This window comes from Mixophyes fleayi, chromosome 5 (assembly GCF_038048845.1).
Source record: "Mixophyes fleayi isolate aMixFle1 chromosome 5, aMixFle1.hap1, whole genome shotgun sequence".
Lineage (NCBI taxonomy): Eukaryota > Metazoa > Chordata > Amphibia > Anura > Limnodynastidae > Mixophyes > Mixophyes fleayi.
In genome coordinates, this window is record NC_134406.1 from 31,281,199 (window position 1) to 31,301,464 (window position 20,266).

The following is a 20,266-nucleotide window of genomic DNA, read 5'->3' on the forward strand; positions in this document are numbered from 1 at the left end:
TGTTGGTGAGGACAAGGCTGGAGATCACTCTGTCATGCTGATTGAGTTAGAATAACAGACTGGAACCTTTAAAAAGGAGGGTGGTGCTTGAAATCATCATCTCCCCTCTGTTAACCATGGTTACCTGCCAGGAAACACGTGCAGTCATCATTGCTTTGCACAAAAAGTGCTTCACAGGCAAGGATATTGCTACTAGTAAGATTACACCTAAATCAACCATTTATCGAATCATCATGAACTTCAAGGAGAAGTTCAAAAGTTGTGAATAAGGTTTCAGGGCGCCCAAGAACGTCCAGCAAGTGCTAGGACTGTCTCCTAAAGTTCATTCAGCTGTGGGATCGGGGCATCAATAGTGCAGAGCTTGCTCAGGAATGGTAGCAGGCAGATGTGACTGCATCTGCACGCATAGTGAGGCGAAGACTTTTGGAGGGTGGCCTGGTGTCGGGAAGGCCAGCAAAGAAGCCACTTCTCTCCAGAAAAAAAAAATCAGTGACAGACTGATATTCTGCAAAAGGTACAGGGATTGGACTGCTGAGGACTGGGGTAAAGTCATTTTTTCAGATGAATCCCCTTTCAGGTTGTTTGGGGCATCTGGAAAAATGCTTGTCCAGAGAAGGAAAGGTGAGCGCTATCATCAGTCCTGTGTCATGCAAACAGTAAAGCATCCTGAGACCATTAATGTGTGGCGTTGCTTTTCAGCTTCTCAGGCTCATTCACAATTTTGCCTAAGAACACAGCCATGAATAAAGAATGGTTCCCAAACATCCTCCAAGAGCAACTTCTCCCAACCATCCAATAACAGTTTGGTGATGAACAATGCCCCAGCATGACGGAGCACCTTGCCATAGGGCAAAAGTGATAACTAAGCGGCTCGTAGATCAAAATATCAAAATTTTGAGTCGATGGCCAGGAAACTCCCCAGACCTTAATCCCATTGAGAACTTGTGGTCAATCCTCAAGAGGGGGGTGGACAAACTAAAACCCACAAATTCCGACAAACTCCAAGCATTGATTAGGCAAGAATGGGCGGCCATCAGTCAGTATGTGACCCAGAAGTTGATTGACAACATCCCAGGGCAAACTGCAGAGGTCTTCAAAAACAAGGGTCAACACTGCAAATATTGACTCTTTGCATAAACTTAATGTAATTGTCAATAAAAGCCTTTGACACTTATGAAATTCTTGTAATTTTACAGTATGCCATAGCAACATCTGACATAAAGGTCTAAAAACACTGAAGCAGCAAACTTTGTGAAAACCAATACTTGTGTCATTCTCAAAACTTTTGGCCATGACTGTAGGTGGGAGTAATGTAGGCTATATAAGGTGATTGTTTAAAGAATTGATGCCTGGGGGAAAGTCTGATCAGACGTGGACGGGAAGTCCCACAGGTGGGAGAAGTGTTGTTGCAGGAGTAAGTACAGCTAGGTACATCCCGATGCGATATCTTTAACGATTTTATCAAAGACTGAAAGTCCTGAAAATCATTCCTGTGTAATCATGTGTACACACTATACACGTTTTACAAGATGCACCTTCAGATCTGTGGTCTTCATCTGCTGAAAAGATCGTGACTCTATAAACTCTATGAAGATCTGCCTACACTGCTGGTAGTGAGTGCGTACACGTTGCAGAATTTGCCCAATATCCATGCATCATTTATAGAGAATTTTAGTCTGTTTATAACATCAAATGAAATGATACAATGTGCTTTGGAGCGATAAAACATTATTATTGGAGGTTACAGACTAATGCGATATCTGACTGTCGTTTATCGTGTGATTGGCACAATAATCGGGTGAAAAAACTGTAGCGTGTACCCAGCCTAAGATGTGGTGAGCAGAGAGGAGGTAAGGCACAGGTCAGAGGCAGATTTCGTTAGGGGGATGATAGGAGACTGCAGTAGTTGAGGCAGAAGATGATGAGATAATAGAAGAAGAGAGTTGTATTTGCATGTTGGGTATTCTAGCAATATTCCAAAAGAAGAGGAGACTGGGTGAGAGACTGGATGAGGGGAGGAGGTGATTCTGGCTGGAGGGACGATAAGCTTTAGCTAGCAGAGAGACAATTGGTCACATGAGATAGTAGAGAAGTGATGAGGTCATGGCAGGAGTAGCAGCTTTACGTGGCATCAACGTTGCGGTGGTACTGGAGGCCAGATCAGGGAATCTGAGAACTGCAGAGGGCTGAGAACAGAGCCTTGTGGACAGGAGTGTAACTATAAACGTCCTGGGCCCCATAGTAAAATGGTAATTGGGCCTATCATAAAGTTCATGCCACAATGATTTCTGCTCCATCCCCAGTCAGTATTCCATAGGGCACAGTACAAATTACATTAGAAGCAATCTGGAAAATAAGTCTGAATTATATATACAGTTATTTTATCCTCATTATTTTACAAATCATAATTGCCTGTATAAACGTTATACTTTAAGGCATGGGGTGGAGGGGAGGGTGGGCCAGAGGTAGAGACACCTCTAGGTATGGTGGGCGAGTCTGCAACAAGCACAGGATCTACCACATACCTCTGTGGACTGGCACACATTTATGTGAGCGCACACGTGAACTCAGGTGCAATCTAAAACCCTCAAATATGTGCAATTTGTTTCTGGTTAAATGTATTTCATTATATGACTTCATAAGAAACCTTTCATCAAAAATATCAAACAAATATTACATTCAATTATGAGTTACTTTTTTTTTGGCATGTTGTCTTTACAGAAATATTTTTCCAGTGTTATCAACATTTCGTAGTAGGAGCGCCCTGTTCTTCTATAGGGTGCTCTATGACACTTAGTACACATCCACCACTGGGGATATATTTACTAAACTGCGGGTTTGAAAAAGATGGAGATGTTGCCTATAGCAACCAATCAGATTCTAGCTGTCATTTATTTAGTACATTCCACAAAATGACAGCTAGAATCTGATTGGTTCCTATAGACAACATTTCCATCTTTTTCAAACCCACAGTTTAGTAAATATACTCCCTGGGGGTAAAAATATTAACCAGCATCTTTTGCAAGTCACCGATATTGCCTTGAAAGCCATTGCCGTTTTTAAATTTGCCCTGCAAAGTCGCCAATATTCAGCGACTTGCAAAAACCACTGGTTAATACATTTACCCACAGGACTGAATCATTCCATTGCATTTTAAAGTGATAGAAATCTTTATTTAGGAGTGCTGAGGGTGGGGTATATGGTTTATGCATTCAGACTGTACACCAATGATTTCCAGAAGTTTTTGGGAGGGGGGGGGGGGGGGGAAATGATGTAGGCCTATTCTAGATTTGTGTTGGAACAGAATTCCACACAATTTTTATTTTATCTTTTATTTTTAATTGCATCACCCATATTATGTGTTCCATTCACACACCTAGTTATATGCTTTTTTATGTGTTTTGATGCCAGTGGGTAAAAAACCTAATAAATCTCTGCAATTCATCAGATTATTAATTGGAAGACATGAATTAAAATGTAAGCAGTAGATATCTTTAACTAATTTGACTGCATATGTGTAAGGCTGGGTACACACTACAGAAAATTTCTCCCAATACGACATCTTTAAGGATTTTACCAACAACAGAAAAAAAGAAATCCCCGATCAGCAGTCGATTCACATGTACACACTATTTTACACGATTTACCTTCAGATCTGTGCTCAGCATCTGTCATCACCCTCGGCTGAAAACATTGTCACTCTGCACACCCATCATCATCATCATTTATTTATATAGCGCCAGCAAATTCCGTAGCGCTTTACAATTGGGAACAAACATTGATAAGACAATACTGGGTAATACATACAGACAGAGAGGTAAGAGAACCCTGCTCGCAAAGTTACAATCTATGGGACAATGGGAGTTAGAAACACAAGGGCATGTGCTACATCATATTGCACAATGGACCAGCTAGACTGCAAAGGTAAAAGTATTGAGTGTGCTGTGTGTGTGGCAATGTTGGTCAGAGGGTTGTTGTCTTGCGTTAGCAGTGTAGAGGGTGGTAATAGGGTAATCCAGGGAAATTAAGCTGATGGTTGAGGAATATCATAACCTTGTCTGAAGAGGTGGGTTTTCAGTGAACGCTTGAAGGTTTGAAGACTAGAGGAAAATCTTACTGTGCGTGGGAAGGAATTCCACAAAGTGGGTGCAGCCCGGAAAAAATCCTGTAACCGAGAATGGGAGGATGTGATGAGAGGGGAGGAGAGACGTAGATCTTGTGCAGAACGGAGGTGTCGAGTAGGGAGATATTTCAAGACAAGTGAGGAAATGTATGTCGGTGCAATTTTGTTGATGGCCTTGTATGTTAGTAGAAGAATTTTATATTGGATTCGTTGAAATACAGGCAGCCAATGTAGAGACTGACAGAGTGGCTCAGCAGAGGAATAATGGTTTGTAAGGAAAATCAATCTAGCCGCTGCGTGTAAAATAGATTGTAGGGGTTCAAGTCTGACTTTGGGAAGACCAGTAAGGAGGGAATTGCAATAGTCGATGCGGGAGATGATGAGTGCATGTATTAATGTTTTTGCGGTGTCTTGTGTCAGATATGTGCGTATTCTGAAAATGTTCTTTAGGTGTATGTAAAATGATTTAGATATAGATTTGATGTGGGGAATAAACGAAAGTTGTGAATCAAGGATTACACCTAGGCAACCAGCTTGCGGGGTGGGATTTATGGTCATGTTATCAACAGAAATAGAAATGTCAGGCAGGAAGCTTCTGTTTTTGGGTGGGAATATTATTAATTCAGTTTTTGAGAAATTGAGTTTGAGTTGGCGAGAAGACATCCAAGATGAAATGGCGGAAAGACAGTCAGTAACGTGAGACAACACAGATGGTGAAAGATCAGGAGAGGATTGATAAATTTGTGTATCATCCGCATAGAGATGATACTAAAAACCAAAGGAGCTTATTAGTTTTCTAAGAGAAGTGGTGTAGATAGAGAATAGCAGAGGACCTAGGACTGAGCCTTGTGGTTCTCCAACTGGTTTAAGGAAGCGGAGCAGAGGTGGATGCAGAGAAATTAACACTGAAAGAGCGATTAGAGAGGTAGGATGAGAACCAGGATAGGACAGTGCCTTCAAGTCCTAGGGATTGTAGCGTTTGTATGAGGAGAGAGTGGTCAACAGTGTCAAATGCAGCAGAGAGATCCAGAAGAATTAGAAGAGAGGAATGGTTGTTGTCTTTTGCTGTGATCAAATCATTGACAACCTTGGTCAGCGCAGTCTCTGTGGAGTGTTGAGAGCGAAAGCCTGACTGAAGAGGATCCAATAGGTTGTTTGCTGTAAGAAAGTGTGTGAGGCGTGTGTAGGGAAATCTCTCGAGAAGCTTGGAGGGGCATGGGAGGTGGGAGATGGGGCGGTAATTTACGAGAGAGTTAGGGTCAGAATTCTGTTTTTTTAAATGGGAGTAATCACTGCATGCTTGAATAGTGATGGAAAAATACCAGTAGAAAGAGATAGATTACAGATTTTAGTTAGAGGGGAAATGAGCACAGGAGACAGGGACATACCAATTTGTGAGGGAATGGGATCAAGAGGACAGGAGGTAGAGTAGGTAGATGAGAAGAGAGTAGAAACTTCCTCTTCATTTGTGGGATCAAATGAAGAGAGAGTGTTAGAGGGTGCTACAAAGGAATTGAGCCGATTGCTTGTCAAGGGAGATACCATTTCAAGCCTGATCTTATCAATTTTGTCCTTGAAATAGGAAGCAAGAGCCTGGGCACTGATGTTAGTTGGAGGATTTGGAGCAGGAGGATTCAGAAGAGAGTTAAATGTGTTAAAGAGGCGTTTGGGGTTAGAAGCCTGAGCATAGATGAGAGATTGGAAGTAGGTTTGTTTAGTAGTGTCCAGAGCATTTCTATAGGAGTGGTAGAGATCTATGGACACTGCCAGTCATGAGTGCATACCAGCGGCGCACGCGGGATTTTTAAACATATAGAGAGAGCTGCCGCAGCTTCAATTCGGCGGCACTGCACTGAACAGCAGCAGCGGCATCTGTCAAAGAAGCGTCCGCGGCAATGCAGTATTGTACTACAATACAGCACCGCGGCTGCTGTATAGTACAGTGCCGCTATGGAGGGACACTGTTCTTTGCGGAGGGAAGGGGTTTATGGAGAACCAGAAACCCCCCCTGCGTGCGCCCCTGCATACACACTGCAGAATTGGAACAATGTTGTCCATCGCTGAACAAGATATTTCGTTTGGTTTAAAAATCAAATAGAATGATACAATTTGCTTTGGAACGATAACGTTCACCGCTGGAGTGTACACACTAATGTGACATAGGTCCGAGCGGCCGTTTGATTGGCCCAATAACCGTCTGTAAACCATGTAGTGTGTACCCAGCATAAGGTGCTGTTTCCATGTACACCTCCAAGAACATGTATAATAAGCGTTATAAGAGAGTCTAAGATAAAGCACAGGGGATTTTTGTCACATTGGCTAAACATTAACATAAACATTAAAAAAACATGTGTCGTATTTCATAGGATGGAAGAGAGCGTGAGGGCAGCATGACAAAATGCGGAACCTTTAAACAAAAAAAAGAAGAGTTCATTTATTTCAGAAATGGCATCCCTGGGTTGACTCAGTTAAACATTGTTTAATAAAAGTAAAAAAGATAGTGAAAGGGAAAATATGACTCAAAACGCAAACAGGCAAATGGGGAGCTTATGAAACGAGGCAGATAAAGGACAACAGGCATCCTCTGGCTTATCACATGCCGGCCACAAATCATAAACCTGTCTTTACTTATCTTTGTTCTCTCTTACTTGCTGATGCCATACCACAAGGATACAATTGTAGCTAACTAGCAGTCGCATCAGGCCAACCACACTATTATAATTAGTCAATCATTTCTCAGCTAATCTGAAGAAAGCTCTGAGTGATTTGCTCCTACAATAGTTTTGAACAAATTCACCCTTAAACATGTTGTTTTTCACACATACGCTGGGTATCCTATATATTAGCTGGATGACCAAACATTCCCGCATCACGTGGTAAGGCCAGAACTGTGTCATACAGACATAGACACTCTTATTTGTAAGGTGGTTTGAAAACATTAAAAAAAAAAATATAAAAAGAAAAGTAAAAAAATGTGAATAGAAGTAAGTGGGTCAAAAACAATAATGCTACATAAATCTAGTGCAACATTGGCAACGATAGCAAATGTGTGTTTGGTTGGGATGGTCTTAGTGCAGATTTGCTGGTTTATGTAACATTAGTTATTAGACATAATTGTGTTACAGCAGAGCACTGTGTGTTTCTTAACCTGTTTCTGACCGTGTTAAAAGATGGATAATCTGCTGGATAATTGGATTCACTATGTCAATCGTTTATTCTTTTGCTGTTGTTTTTTTTGACCTTCCAAAATAAAACTTAAAAAAAAAAAAAAAGATGGATAATCTAAAGAGGATTAAAATTTACAGAAGGAAGCCATAAAGATAAAACACTGTATTTAGTAAACGTTGTGGGGTGTACTAACAAGCCAAATTAAAGCTGTGGTGGGGAAACCCTTTAAGGGTGAGACAGAACTATTAAACCAAGGATTAGTTGATAACATGATAACATCCTTAAATAAACACAACAGAATATAAAGTGTAGGGTCAAAGAAAAAAAATGCATGCATCACATAAACAAATGATCATTAGGCATTACCTCTTAATAATTAGGCAGTACAGCACTACTTATAGGACAAAGAAGTATTAACGCTGCGTGTGTGCGTGGTTTACCTGGGGAAGGGATAGCACCAGGACGCACTAGGAGAAGGCAAGCCGGTGGAGGCAGTGTGATGCTATGGGCAATGTTCTGCTGGGAAAACCTTGGTTCCTGGCACTCGTATTTATATGGCGCCACTTATTCTGCAGCGCTGTACAGAGACCTCACTCATATCAGTCCCTGCCCCATTGGAGCTTACAGTCTAAATTCCCTAACATACACACAGACCAAGAGAGACTAGGGTCATTTAACCTACAAGTATGTTTTTGGAGTGTGGGAGGAAACAGAAGCACCCGGACTGATCTATAGTAAATACAGTGGTTTGGAGCCCTAAACCGACGGGAATTGATGGCAATTTGCGGAGGATTGTAACCATTTGATGCATTTACCCCTTGTGCATGGTATCATGAAACCTGGAGATTATCAGGTCATTTTGGAGGACAATGTGGAACCCTGTGTCAGAAAGCTGGGTCTCTGTTGAATGTCATGGGGCTTCCAGCAGGACAATGACCCCAAACTCACAAAGCTCTCAGGAATGGTTCAAGACAAGACGCTGGACTCTTCTGAAGTGACCAGCAATGAGTCCAGATGTAAATCCCATAGATCACCTGTGGAGAGATCCGACAACAGCAGTTGGGAGACGGAACCTTCACAATTGGGAGAACTGCAGCAGTTTGCACAAGAGGAGTGGTCCAAGCTGCCAGTAGAGAGGTGCAGAAAGCTCATCCAGGACTATAAGAAGCGGCTGATTGCAGTTATTTATACTAAAGTCTATGCTACCGAATATTATGTCTAAGGTGTCAGTAACTATGTCTATGCTTTTCATTTTCTGACTCAAAAGGGTATACTACATTAAGGTCAGAATAAAAAAACAAAGGTTCTGTATAATAACAGAGAAAGAATTGTGGAGACCAAATTCTATTGTTAATTTCATTTTATGTTTAGCGTTATTTGAAAAGAGTGCAAGGGTGCCAAGTGTCATGGCCATGACAGTATTGGCCTGAAGACAATGACTGTAGATCAGGACACCATGAGCTGAGGTATTGCCTGGGACACAACATTAATTCTTACCTTTGTTTTAGAATGTCAAACTTCTTTTCCCAAGTTCTATTGAGTCTTTCAAGCTCCCTCTGTAACCTAAAAAGTAGAAGGTGTTACGTGGAAATCTGAAGCTCCGAGGATACTTTGTGTGTATAAAAGAATCACTGTACCTCTCTATGGTCTTTGCATCTCCTTCTTTTACACTTAAAAGCTTCTTAATCTGTGCCAGCAGCTTTTCCTTGTCTGCATTCATACCCTGATAGAAGGGGAAATGTTGTTGTAATGTATGCAGTACATTTTAGGGGATATTATATTGTATTATTTATTACAGGCAGTAGTGTAGCCAGGGCAACACCAATCAGGAATGTGTGTCTCAATGTGGGAAAATAGTAGAAGTGGTGATACCAAACAGTGGGTGTGGCTATTCTAAATAGTTGGCGCGGTTTGAATAAGATTGAAGCTTGCTTGCTGATGAATAATTTAAACATTACATTATAAACACAAGGGGGGTAAATGTATTTTCGTCCCATTTTGTCAACTCGCGGTAGTTCGGCGACTTGACAGCTTAAATTTAAAGCGGCGCTGCCTTGTAAAGGGAAACTTCCCTTTACAAGGCAGCGCAGCTTTAAATTTAAGCTGTCAACTCGCCGAACTACCGCGAGTTGACAAAATGGGACGAAAATACATTTACCCCAAGGTGTGACTATAGTATTGTCACATGTCCCAGGATAGAGAATAGGGCTTACATCACTGATTTACGCTGGTGTTCTATCAAAGCTAAATTATCAAAGATAATTTTCAATCAGTTGAGGAAGAAGCTTCCAATCATGTTAATTAATGCAAAATAAACACAACTTATAAAATAATATACCCCTCTGATTTGTATGTAAATAATATAATATGGGCACTGTCTAAGAAAGTAACGTGTTAAACTAAGTCCTTATTCTATAGCAAGAATACATATTTTCTTACATAAATTGCTACAATTTCTCCACCCTATCAAATTGACAGAGCCAAGATACTTAAAAGCTTCACTCACTGGGGGCATCCATTGTGTGGTCAGAGTTAACGAAAATGCAGACATCAATTTAACAGAAGCCAGCGCCTCTTTAATATCGTTTGTGTCTCATGAATATTATTAGCCCTAACGTTTGGTGATGTCACTGGTCTATACTGACTTGATAGGCTGCAATCACAATGGTCCAGCCCAGAAAATGACTGCCTCCACTGCAAACGCAATTTCTGTGTAAGGTCTTGCAAGGCTCATTGCAGTAAAGAACTACTCACGTCTAGATCAGGTTTAGGTGACTTGGTTTTTTCTTTCATGTCCTTTAGCTTCTCTGCTTCAAGAATCAATTGCTGTTTATGTCTCTGAATCTCTGCCATGAGTTTTTCTTCATGTTCTCGCTGGAGTTGTGTTTGCTGGCAATAATAATTAAAATAGTATTTTAAATTTGACATGGGCATATGAATTTCGAATGTAGAAGTCTGCCTCACATATTGCTAAGGCCACGGTTGTAAGACTTAGGCACATTCACTAGCTCCTTTCTTAGATGTTCTTCACCATTTCAGTACACGTAGAGTCCTATAAGATCAGCTCCAGACTACAACTATGATATGAGAACGATATGGTTCGCTTTTCAATAAGTGACAAAGGTATGTGTATTTTGGGAGGATGGGGGGTCCACATCTACTATACTTTGGAACATAATTAGTCCACTTAAGTATAAATCTACAGAAAAGTCAAACATTTCCCAGGCTATAGAATAAGAAAAGTCTCAGGCCTATTCAAAGCACTATGGAATTTGCTGGTGCTATATATCATCATCATTTATTTATATAGTACCACTAATTCCGCAGCGCTGTACAGAGAACTCACTCACATCAGTCCCTGCCCCATTGGGGCTTACAGTCTAAATTCCTTAACACAGATACACACAGAGACGGAGACTCTATATAAATAAGTGTTGATGATGATGATAATGACTATCCGACTATCCTATAGATGGTAAGCGTTCCAGTTGCGCACTCTAACCTCTTTGTTTGTTAATGCCCAGTCTTGTTTATTACTGTGTATGTGGAGCGCTATATAAATAATAATAATACAACACATATATCCAAAGGACAGGGTAAGAACTGGGTTCTGCTTTCATTGGGAAAGTCATGGGCTACCGAACCATAAATTATTAAACTAACACATGAAAGATAACAGATTCTTTGCATAAACTTAGAGGGTAAATCCACCCAAAGCTAAAAATTAATAGTGAAATTGGGAGCGTTAAACAAAAACAAAACCTCACTTACCAACGCTCCCCTGGCCCTGCAGATCCCGCGTTGCCAATGGCAGTCCCAAGGAGATGATCCTCCTGCTCGGCAATCTAAAACTATTTGAGGGTTAAAGAAGCCTCTTGAGCTTCTCTTTCATCCAAAGGACAGGCAAAGGTAAGTGAGATTTTGTAGTTTACCTAAGCTCACCTAATTCCACCCAAAACTATAGTTTTTGCTTTGGTTGTGTTACACTTCAATAATATATATAAAGAACTGTACATAAAGAGAAATCGTAATACCACCTGTACATAGAGAAATCAAGTAATTTTTATAAACCGGAGTAATAGAAAGAGTAACACTCAAAATTTTAAATCAGAATTTTGTTTGTGCTGTAATAGCAAATGTGTAATAAGTTACTTTAATAACACTTTATACGTTAATATCCCTTTACAATGTGATCTTGAAGCTGCTCTCCTAATATGCCGTTTTCTTCTGTCCAAATCTTACATGACTTCAAATGAATATTGTGCAATATTTGCCCGTTAATGATTTATGTATCAGGTTTTATACCAGTTTGCCAAGTTTAAAAATCTAACCAAAAAAGATATATTTAAAAAAAAAAAAAAACACATAAAAACAACCTCAGAAACAGTAAACCTTCCAAAAAATTGTTATCAAATATAAAATACCACTTGCTATGGTTGGCCATGCAAGTTTAATTTCAATTAAAATGAATCTGTTACTATAATGTTCCCACATAAATAGATATTCTGCCATATATCCTCATAGGCTTTGTTTATTTTATAGCTGCATTATATTTAAGTGTTATGTAAAATACCATCACAAATAATATCACATCATAGAGCAAGAACAAAAGCAAGTTTATCTTTGCATTGAATATACGGCCTAACCTCTGCCCGAGATGAACTTTCAACTTTGATGAGGACGTTTGCAGTGAACCCTGCTCCGTTCCACTCCAAGCTGTCACCAGATGACACATCCACTTTCCCCGCAATACAGACACTGGCCTATAAGCACTAAAACAACCTCCCTAAGACCACAATTTTTGAATCGACTACTGCCGACTCTTTGTGTACTCAGGTATACAAAAGAAGTGTGTACAACCATAAATATATTTTGTTTCCGAATCATCCTGCCAAATACTTTCATCTATATAATTAAAGCAGACATGTTGACAAGCACAAACTTATTAATTTAATAGATAAATAGTACAGTAATTAGAAGTATAGCTGGATCAGTTGCATGTGTGTGTTATATTGGGGAATACAGGTGAAATATCTTGCATAAAGCAAGATTATGTGGAGTTTGTATGGTCTCCCTGTGTTTGCGTGGGTTTCCTCCAGGTGCTCTGGTTTCCTCCCACACTCCAAAAACATACTAGTAGGTTAATTGGCTGCTACCAAAAAATTGACCCTAGTCTCTCTCTCTCTCTCTGTCTGTGTGTGTATGTTAGGGAATTTAGACTGTAAGCCCCAATGGGGCAAGGACTGATGTGAGCGAGTTTTCTGTACAGCGCCGCGGAATCAGTGGCGCTATATAAATAAATGGTGCTGATGATGATGATGATTGTGCCATTAATAAAAAAAAAAAAAGTCTTTCCCATACCTGCAAACGATGACCTTGTGGGTAGTGCTACTGCTGTGTAGGGTCCCAGATAGTGTACGGACTCTATAATTATAGGCACCTCTCTAACAGGACATACTAACCTATCAACGTCTTTATGGGTAAAACTCAACTCTCCCTTATCATTTTTTGGCATATGAAAAATGTCATAATGTATTTACCACGGTCTTGTGCCCAAACCTGTACTGCTGATTCCTGTCTAACCAAGAATATATACAGTGCAGTCTCCTAAACAACCAATGACACAATTGTTTTCCTTAGTGTATGTTGTAGAAGACTGAAGCAAAACAAAGTAAATGTCTATTTGTTTGGTATGGGTTCTTGCAATTTTACAAATCTCTTAGTAAATAGCCAGCAAGGGGACATTTTCTTCCTCCAACTATATAAAACATAAGAACACTTGTTAGCTTTAGGCATACTTGCCAACTCTCCCGGAATGTCCGGGAGACTCCCGCATTTTGGGTGAGTCTCCCGGACTCCCGGGAGAGTATGGCAATCTCCAGAATCTGCCCACTTCCTAGTGAAGTGGGCAGAATTTGGTCCAAAATGCCGCGATTCTCCGGGAATCGCTGCATTTGGCCCCGCCAAATTGGCGCTTGCCTCATTACGTCACCGGGGTAGTGTCTAAAATGACGAGATTTTTGGCATCCCGCCCACCTCCCCCGGCAGGCTCCCGGAAGCCAACATCTGAAAGTTGGCAAGTATGGCTTTAGGCCGTCAAACAACTTTCCCAATCTAGGTGTAAAACTCGAGTGGCCGAGATATATCTTTCATTTAAAACAAAGGTGTCCGATCTCTACCCATAAACATAAAAGACATTTTTTATTCCAACAAAATATTTGCAAACTAAATACAAGATTAGTTAAAGGTGTAAAAGCTGTGCTAGATAAACTCTTTACTAAGTGTCAATCTTTTAACCCTTTACCGCATACAATCAATTTGTTGCACATTTGTTACCGATAAAATATCTATCTTTAGGAGGAAGATAAAGATGCATATCATCAGTCCAGCACAGTATGCGGGTTCTATGTAGAAGGGCCATATAATATAAGGGCTGATCTTTTTGTTATCTGCACCCAAACAATTTGCTATTGTCTGTGATTATATTTGTAGTCTTGGTGACTTTTTCTCTGTCCATCTGTCAGCATAGAAACGGCAGCACTTTAAGAGCACTTTGCTGGGTTTTCAAGTATCCTGATTGGAAAGCATTTCCGCTTTTCAGTTCATATGAATGACCATGTTGCAGATGTTGAAATGTTACATTACGTGCATACATATATATAGTGTGGGGAAAAAAAGAAGTATTGCACAATACATTTAGCCATGACACATAGGGATATGTTCTGAGCAAAATCATCATTATTTATTTATATAGCGCCAATAACTCAGCAGCGCTGTACAGAGAACTCACTCACATCAGTCCCTGCCCCATTGGAGCTTACAGTCTAAATTCCCTAATACACACACACACACACACACACACAGACAGACAGACAGAGAGGGAGAGACTAGGGTCAAGCAGCCAATTAACCTACCTGTATGTTTTTGGAGTGTGGAGGAAACCGGAGCACCCGGAGGAAACCCACGCAAACACGGGGAGAACATACAAACTCCACACAGATAAGGCCAGGGTCGGGAATCGAACTCATGACCCCAGCACTGTGAGGCAGAAGTGCTAACCACTTGGCCACTGTGCTGCCCTAAAATGGGCACTTGCGTAGGGCGCACAAGCACGAGGGACCCAACATTAGGATAATGGAGTTCAGATTATGGAAATCATTGGAACCTCTATGTCGGCATCACCCTAATAAGATAAGATACTGCTAATTTTAAATACAGGAGCCCCCTCTATCATAACAATGTGTATTTGCTATATCCACAAACTAGACACATCCCTAGGGCATCATAGATTTTTTTTTATGTTCATTTTATTTATATTTTCCTTTATATTTCTGTTGTTACTTGATCTTGGATACTACCTGCTTTATTTTCTTGCATTCACTGCAAATTAAAGCATTGGTCCATAATGGGCCTGATTCATTAAGGAGAGTAAAGCAAAAAAAACCAAGTAGTAACTTGGCACCTTGGCAAAACCATGTTGCATTGGAGGGGGGGGGTGCAAATTTAGAATGTGATGGCAGATTTATAGTTGGATAGGGCATGTCCTAGATCAACTTTAAATTTCAGTGTTCAAATAAAGCTATCAAGTATTTGTGTGCTACATGAAAAAACAGCCAGTATTTAACTTATGTGCAAAATAATTAACTAATTTGCACCCTCTGCATTGTAACATGGTTTGTCCAGGGGAAAATTTACTCCTTTTTTTGCCTTGCTTTGCTTAATGACTCAGGCCCAACGTGTTCCCTATTGACTTCTCCCCTTACCGCACATGTTGTGTTGGTCAAAAACACAATTGCGTTTCCTTAATGCTCGTGTGAAAACAGCCTAAAACAGCCCTAGATAGATGAATTGCAAGTAGTTAATTTCTAATGGAAAAATGGGAAGGGAAAAAAAACCCACACTAGCAAGTAAATTACAATGAGCATATAAACCGATATAAAATGATGGATGTGATTTAGTTGCTACTTAAAGAAGAAGCACAAATGAGATCATTGTAAATTTAAACAGCGCACATGCTGCAAAGTGTTTTCGAATCCAGTCTACTTGACCTGCTCACTGGTCTTATGTTTATGTAAACCGGTTCTTTTTAAATAAGCTTCTCTTCCCTTTTTATATAAGAGAGTCGTACTAATCTACGCCACAACATTATTACTTCTATTGCTACTGAATAAACAAAACCGTGCAGCGCTGTAACACAAGAATGCTATTATTGCCCGCACATTAAGCTTCAGAGCTGTGTGCAAATAGTCTCTGTTAAAAAATAAATATAAACCTTTGCATAGCCTCTGAATTAGATGCAGGTGTCCCGGGCTTTTTATGTGTTTATAACAAATCCAATCAGTGCTACAATGCAAACAAAGAACAAAATGTGTGCTAACATTGTGCAAGGATGTTTAATGGTTAATGTAATGGTTTCTTTATAATTATTATTTATTTTATGTATCTCACCAGGAACAGGAATATTGTAAAACAAATCCGGTTTCAAGTGCTCTGTATAAATAAACAGAAGGGTAAGAGACAGCTGAAATAGGAGCCAATATTATTAAAGTATATTTATATACTCACTTAAAATAAAGAAGATTGTAACATAAAAGTACAGGACTCACACTTACCAGACAGAAAGTAATGTAACATTGGCCATAATCGAAAATCAGTTAAAGGTAGTTTTATAACTATTACGTTATATTTTCCAATTAAATCGGTCTAACAGAAAGAAGAATTGTCTTAAAAAAAATGTTATTGGAAGAAATTTGAGTGCAATTACTAAGACTAAAAACAAATCAGTAAAGCAGAAGTGTCCAAACTCAGTCTTCAAGGGTTACCAACAGGTCATGTTTTCTGGATGTCTGTTTGAAGAAACAGGTTGGATAATTACTGACCCAGCCAAATAGATTAACTCACCTGTGTATGATTAAAGATATCCTGAAAACATGAACTGTTGGTAGCCCTTGAGGACTGAGTTTGGACACCTCTGAAGTAGAGTCTAGATCAGAGATTGGCAACCTTTCTTCCTTCAGTGTGCCAGCTAAAATCTAATATATGTACAGTATATCTATATCTTATATAATCATGTCTTATTTTATGATGCTAATATAATAAGATTAATAGTAATTTGACCAACAAATGGTATCTTAATTCATATTACGACACAATAGTGCCCCCAATTTGTACCATGCCTCATAGCTGTGCCCCCAACTCATAGTATGACACATAGCTGTGCCCCTAATTCATAGTATGGCATATAGCTGTGCCCCCAGTTCATAGTATGACACATAGCTGTGCCCCCAATTCATAGTATGACACATAGCTGTGCCCCTAATGACAAGTGAGGCTGCATAGGACGAATGCACTTAAAGGGCGACAGGGTTTGTAGTAAGCTGAAATCTTACCTGAAGGGGTTAACATAGGTTTTGACCCGACCAATGTGTGCTCCAGTGGGAGGGACCTTGATTAGTAAAGAAGGCTGTACTTCCTGTTCTGCCTCATTCCACAGCACGAGATCCCACCCACCCACTCCTAGTTGCAAGTATTTCTGGGTTTATGCTGCGGTAGGAAGGCACTGCGTTCAGCGGCTGATTTGTGGGCGCACAGGTAGTTGTCGTAGGTCACTGCCCCCCTTTGAGGCACCAGTAACTCCCTTTTTGGCCCTTCGGTGAGGAGGGTCCCTGTCCGGCTCGGTGAGGGAGGGCAGCGTGAGTTTTAAAGGGGCAGTCACTCTGACGCCAACTCAGCACAAGTTATGATGGGATTTGCTCCCTGTGGTTGTGGACGTACGGCGGTTTGCGCCAGTCCAATTGTGATATTGTGTTATCAGCTTGAGAGTTGTTTCACAGTGCCCTTTCTCCGCCACCATAGGTTTTAGTTAAAGTTAAAATCATAATAAAAGTTCTGGCAATTTTTAATAACTTATACATGTCTCCGTGTGTTTATTTGCATGCAAAATGTTTAGAATTCTAAGGTTGATGTAAGGTTTACGGGAACATACACAGTGAGCCCTTTATTGATAGTATGACACATAGCTATGCCCCCAATTCATAGTATGACACATAGCAGTGCCCCCAACTCATAGTATGACACATAGCTGTGCCCCCAATTCATAGTATTAAAGCACTAAAGCAGCCAAAGATGCTGCTGCAGCTGCGCCGTTTCATCCATCTTCGGCAGCTTTAGCGAGACAGCTGCAGAGCTCCGGTAAAACTGGTTCACTTGCCGACCCGTGGTCTAAACAGTAATCACCTCATTTTTATTGATTCACAAATTGATTGGAAAAATATATAGGGTTATAAGTACTGTGATAGAAAGGAATAATTAATAAAATATTGTAACCTATTAAAAATATAATAAAAGCAGCACTGGGAAAGGTACGCCCAAAAATACTCAAAGCTACATCTAATGCAAATGATAAAACCACAATGGCACTTATATTTAAAACTGTACTTAGCAACCACGATCAACCAAAATTGACACGGACATAAAAGACATAAATATAAGATATATGTTGAGATATCTCCATAACCGGGAAAATAAAAAAAAGCAAAATACAATATTATAAAGATTCGTTCCCAGGAATAAAGTTCAGATTGGTTACAATATTAAAACATACAGGGCCTGATTTCTTAAGGAAAGTAAATCCTGATACGTGCCATATTTTGGGTAAAATTGTTCTGCGTATGCTCAGAAACTGACTATATGCCAAGTGCGTCCAATTCATCTCCGAACGCAAAGAACACTACCGACTGCCGGTACGATTTGAAGGTGGAACAGTCTATGTACAGTAAGGGCGTACGTAAGCACATCCCACCAATTCAAGCTCTGGGTATGTTCGAGGGATGTTATTTTCAATCTTATCATTTGCACCAGCTACAGGTGTAAGTGCCAAATGATAGTAATAACAGAAATGTATGCATGCTGTAACATGTGTTTGCAATTAAGAGCAACTATAAAAATGCATTTTATGTATAGTAGGCATTAATAACATCATGATAAATGTATTTCCTGTTAAAAAAAACAAACCAAAAAACGTATAAACTTTTTTTAATGCTTGCTTTCATTAATGATAAAATTATTAACATTTGTTAATGTATGTAATTGTTTTTGTGTGTGTTCTGATGGGACTTTATATATACATCTGCATTGTGCGTATCCTGCAGTGTGTTGTGTCTGTCTACATACGGCAAGTGCCGTATAGGCAGAGAATACTTACACCCATATTCCACTAGAAATGTTTCTTCAGATCCTCTTCCTGCTGAATACGGGCGTACTTGCTTGCATTCCTTATTGAATCAGGTCCACAATATATCCACTCATTGTCACTAGTACATGGCTAATTATAACTTGCACATTAAAATGTAATTAAAGTCATTCATGATTAAAAGTAGCTCTATAATCATAATAGCTCTTGTCCTTTGGGGACAAGTGTATATTACCTAACCTGGTGCCCTATTGCACTCTATATCCAAAGCATAATAACCAGCACTAGACTTGGGAGCATAGGTTTGCCCGTACGGTTGATATTCCCATCTTCCAGTTCAGTTCTGCCCAAACTCCACCAGCAAATTGTAAAATTGACAAAGCTCCACCCATTTACTATCAAACCCCGCCCCTTTGAGGTCAGGGATCGGGACAGTAAGGGGTATACAGTTTAGTCCCAACTATGACTGCTCTATGCACAGACGGGGATGTTTCTGAAAACTGTTGCACAGGTAACTGTGCTGTAACCCATAGCAACCAACCAGGTTCTGTAATTTGTCTATTACACAGGTTTACCTTACAAAAAAGAGCCTTTAGGTGTTGATGCTTAATAAAAAAAAGAAATATAATGGAGAGAAGCAGAAAAATCAGGCAGTTATCTTTGGATACAGTAAACACTTTGTGTTTGCTGTGGACACATGTAATATGTTGCGGAAAAACAACAAAACAATTGTCGCTATGAAAAAGTGATCATGGTTATTGTCATGGCCCATTCCTTTTCCCATATGTATTGTATGTGAATGCACATATTTGTATTGAGCTATTACGATAAAAAAAACCTTCTAAACCCTAATTGATGTGTTCAAAACACTAGTAAATTGACGGATACTGTAGCACAATAGATGAGCAGAACATAATATCTGTTTTTAAGATGCGGGTATTAAAATCAGACATCAGACATCTACTGTAACTTTACAGGTCTTCATAAAATTCTATGTATGATGTAAGGGCAATTAAATTTAAGTGAGGCCAGTACTACATTTGTATGATGTAATACCAGAGTAATTACCACCGCACTAGGTAGTCACAATCCCGTTTATGTTGTATTTCTTCTTTAATAAGCCAATACTGATTAACGTTTGGGGCACCCTAAACATGCACTATACATTCAATTCCAAAGAGCAAAAAAGAAGGAGAAACATGTAATATTGGGGCACTCTGTGACATCAATTAAAAATAAACACTTTACTGAGGTTAATCTAAAAAGAAAGGAAAAAGGACTCCTTATAATTTCCTGAGTGTCACCAGTTGCGAAATAATTAAAAACCTAATTATGTGATGGCATAATTATTTGTATGATGTAACAGCATCTGCCAATGGTAAACAATGTATAAAATATATATAGATTTAGGATGAGTCACTGGAATGCTGAGAAACTGAGGTTCTAGAGGTAAGTTAAGAAACAGACAAACAGGTTTATGTCACCACTGTGTCTACCTCGAGTAGAAGAAATCAAAACAGTGACTTTGCAATTTCCTGTTTAAATAAGTAAAATGAGAGATGAAAAGTGACTATAAAGAAATAGCTGCCTCTCCACACTGTTAATCCCACAAGAAATCACACAGCTTACTTACATGGTGCGCAGTCTCATTTGTATGCAAAGTGGAGCACTTTTTATACCTGCATGGAGGATGCCACAAGGAGTAAACGCAGCGCTTGGCACAGAAATGAGTGAATGTAATTAAAGGTTGTTAAACCAGACCCTAACAAATCCTCTGGAGGACA

General features: G+C 39.7%; 1 protein-coding gene across 1 annotated transcript in view; it reads right to left on the bottom strand.

Moving 5' to 3' along the window:
- The window catches only part of C5H10orf67 (chromosome 5 C10orf67 homolog), a 93,082-nt gene that overhangs the window by 21,001 nt on the left and 51,815 nt on the right, over positions 1–20,266 (bottom strand). The window contains exons 10-12 of the mRNA XM_075211228.1: positions 10,046–10,180; positions 8,929–9,014; positions 8,789–8,854 (exon numbers count right to left, since the gene is read on the bottom strand). Coding sequence (XP_075067329.1) covers positions 8,789–8,854; positions 8,929–9,014; positions 10,046–10,180 — 287 coding nt within the window. The remainder of the gene's footprint in view (positions 1–8,788; positions 8,855–8,928; positions 9,015–10,045; positions 10,181–20,266) is intronic.